The sequence below is a fragment of the Gregarina niphandrodes genome (genome assembly GCF_000223845.1).
Source record: "Gregarina niphandrodes unplaced genomic scaffold scaffold00004, whole genome shotgun sequence".
Lineage (NCBI taxonomy): Eukaryota > Apicomplexa > Conoidasida > Eugregarinorida > Gregarinidae > Gregarina > Gregarina niphandrodes.
The window spans coordinates 360,124-363,417 of record NW_011645775.1 but is presented as its reverse complement, the minus strand read 5'-3'; the positions used below and the strand labels follow the sequence as shown (position 1 = coordinate 363,417).

General features: G+C 55.5%; 2 protein-coding genes across 2 annotated transcripts; both read right to left on the bottom strand.

The window, feature by feature from the left end:
• Positions 1-339: 339 nt before the first annotated feature.
• GNI_033620 (Leo1-like protein) lies at positions 340-1,329 on the bottom strand (the record flags this gene model as incomplete). Its single annotated transcript, XM_011130914.1, has 1 exon — positions 340-1,329. One exon carries the CDS (start codon positions 1,327-1,329, stop codon positions 340-342), a length of 990 nt encoding a protein of 329 aa, XP_011129216.1.
• A 413-nt stretch (positions 1,330-1,742) lies between these two features.
• On the bottom strand, positions 1,743-2,747 carry GNI_033610 (hypothetical protein; the record flags this gene model as incomplete). The annotated part of the gene is made up of 1 exon (XM_011130913.1): positions 1,743-2,747. The coding sequence occupies one exon, from the start codon at positions 2,745-2,747 to the stop codon at positions 1,743-1,745; it is 1,005 nt and encodes a 334-aa protein (XP_011129215.1).
• Positions 2,748-3,294: the final 547 nt, after the last annotated feature.

Here is a 3,294-nt window from a genome sequence, read left to right as displayed (position 1 = left end):
CCCCCCCCTCCTCAGCCTGCGACACGCCATGAGTGCTCGCGGTGGGGGCGAAATGCTTGGCGGTCAAGCAAAAAGGACTACAACCAAGGCAACTGCTGGTAAGGCGGCACTGGGCAAGAAGCGTGAAAGGAGATCAAGATTCTGGTCATTACTTGGTCATGGTGTGCGGCAGCCACCGGCACCGCACCGCGCACGGTAGTTAGTTATATGCGTGTGTTGGGTTGCGGTCCTGATGGGCGGCGGGCGGGCGGGCGGGCGGGCGTGCGCGGTTTGGACGTGCGAGGGTGGTCTTGGTCTTGGTTTTCTTTTCTTGGGTCGTTCAGTGTGTCATTCAGTGTGTCAGTCATCTTCGAGGAATTGGGCGTTGAGGGTGGTGCCGGAGGGGGTTGTTTGTTCGTCAGATTTGCGTGCCTTTTTTGTGTTGGTAGCGATACGTGTAGTGGAGCTTTTGAGTAGTGAGGGTTGCAAGAGCTGATTGGTTTGGACTTTGGTGTAGAGTCTTCGTTGGGCGAGATTGCCATGTACCCGCATGACGGGTAGCTGGCTGACCTCGAGTAGTGCTGCATTAAAGTCAGTGCTTGATCCTAGTTGGCAGTAGACGTTGCCAAGTCCGCTAACGAATGCAGAAGAGCCATCGCTGAACTCCACATATTTGAAGGTTGAATGCACCTTGTTGTCCACGACCTTCATGCGCAACGTATCCTTACCCACCAACGTCGACTTAAGCTCCGCGAGTCCCGCCGCATTTTTGCGAGCCACTTGATCCTGCTCGTACTCCCGACACTGTGCAAAATCAAACGGCTCCGCATCCACTGCCACCGATGTCGGAAGCCCTACTAGCATCAAACGATCTTCCAAACCTGGAGCACCCGGCGCCGCCACTAATGGGATACGCACCACCTCCTCCTCCGCAGACTGCACGTACTCATCAGCGACCACCGGCCCCTCTTCCTCCTCCGGCCCCTCTTCCTCCTCCGGCCCCTCCTCCTCTTCCTCCGGCTCCTCCTCCTCTTCCTCTTCGTCAAACAACTCTTCCGCCTCGCCGCCCCGCTGCTCGCCACCCGCCTCCTCCGAACCCGGCTGCTCGCCACCCGGCTCCTCCGAACCCGGCTGCTCGCCACCCGGCTGCTCAGCCCCGCCCGACGCAATAGGGGCCTCTACCGTGGCAGTCAGGTTCTCGGTTTCCGGTCCTTCCTCGTCCTCTCCCGCGTTCTCGGCACCCTGCTCGTCCTGCCCGTCCTGGTCCACGTCATGGTCGTCAAACACGTCTCGTATATCCTGGGTCCCCAGGCTCAACTCCATCTGAGTGGCACCCACGTCATCGCCCATGTTTTTTAAAACCAGTCACCACATGACTTACACGATTGGGCAACACAGCACGGTTTCGCGGACTGCAAAGGAACGATGGTCGAGGGTACCTTGGGTAACACTCAGTTCGGATACACCCAATCTTCCGTATGTCTTTCATGGTCGCTCAAAAAGGTCTGCAGAGTTGCTCCCCACTTCGGCGAATTCGAACATTGTGTAGTCTACCGTGGTTTCCCACTTCATGATGTGTGCGGTGAGGTGTGTCAGTAACTGCCTTGTCGTTGAAACTGATGGCCCGAGTGTCGTGGTGGTCAAAAAAGCCGTGCAACCGGCTCGGACAGAAGACCGCTCAAGATTCGAAGGTATTTTGAACAGACTGCTGTCTTGCATCACCACCACCTCACATTGCAGAGACTCCCTATGACTCGTTGCCATCAGCAGACTCCCTGAGGCGCTCCAGGCGGAAGCAGAATGGACGTCAGGGCTTCATCAGGAGTGGACGCTCTAGCGTCATCGGCAGTGGCCGCATTCGATTCATCGGCAGCGGACGCGTTGGCATCATCGGGAAGAGCCTTCTTGGCTTCGGCGGGACTGAACGCTTTGGCATCATCAGCAGTGAACATCTTGGATTCATCGGCAGTGGACGCGTTGGCATCATCGGGAAGAGCCTTCTTGGCTTCAACGAGACTGAACGCTTTGGCACCATCAGCAGTGAACATCTTGGATTCATCGGCAGTGGACGCCCTAGCGTCATCGGCAGTGGACGCGTCGGCATCGGCAGTGGACGCGTCGGCATCGTCGTAACCAAGGTCGGGCTGCAGGTCGTCCGTCAGTTTGGTCTTAGCACTGGGGGTTTGCATCTTCAATGTTTCAATCTCAATCTTCAACGCTGCATTCTCGATCTTCAGCGCCCCCATCTCCTGAACCAATGATCGGTTCTGTTCCCTCAGTTTCCCGCACTCGGCTTCGAAGTCCTCTTCGTACCACACGTGCTTCACCTTGTGACCGCATTGGGGAGCCTCTTTCGTATATGTGTCGCACGTCTTACAAAACCAAGAGTCTCCGAGCGTTTCAATGTGTTTGTTGTAGCCGAACTCGTCTCCGTAGAACCGGCGACACTTACAAGGAATCACTTGCCACGCATCGCATCGACTACGGCCGCCATGTGTATGGTAACAATGGGAGTTTAATGGTTTCTTCCTGGTGTACGTTAGGCCGCAACAATGTCCATGCCAGTCCCCCGTGTTTGTCCCGTAGCTCGTACAACGCTCTTTCTGGTGGTGTTCAAACGCCTCCGTGGGACTTCTGAACTTTATGCAACAACGTTCACAATATAAGTACCAACAACCCTCGTCCCTGCAGTGACCCAACCATGCACCTGCTTTCGTAGTCTTGTATCCACAGAAACGGCAAACCACAGCCCGCCCGCTGCCATCCATTAATTAAACCGAAACGGCAACTTAACAAAATCCGATCGTCTGAACCAGCGGTGGCTAAAAAGCTCTCAGCAGCAGTGTTAAACTCCAGGCCATTCAAGATCCCGAGGTCTTGCGGTCTGGGACGTCGTGGAAATACCTCAATAGGGCCCGCAAGATGGGTTCCACAGCTCCTGAATAAGTTTGCCAACTGCCGACCAGCACGCACATTGGACGACAAGTTCAACCCACCACACAGCACCCAGACTGCCGTCAAAATTGCAGCCTAATGATGATCTCCCCCAGCAGAATGAACGGTGCATTTACTACAATATTAATCTACGGCAGTACTCTCACCAAAAAAACTTTTCAGCGGCAGAAGACCGTTCAAGATCCGCGATCTTCAACAGACTGCTGTCACTGTCACTGCTCGCCATGTTGCTCCTCTTCAAACCGTTAGCTGCAGCGGAGCCACAATTACCCCGTCCATTTGGGTGGCTACCTCCGGTGCAGTGGTCGCCAATTCCTCTGGTGCAGTACATGCCACTTCCTCCGGTGCTGCCTCCGGTGC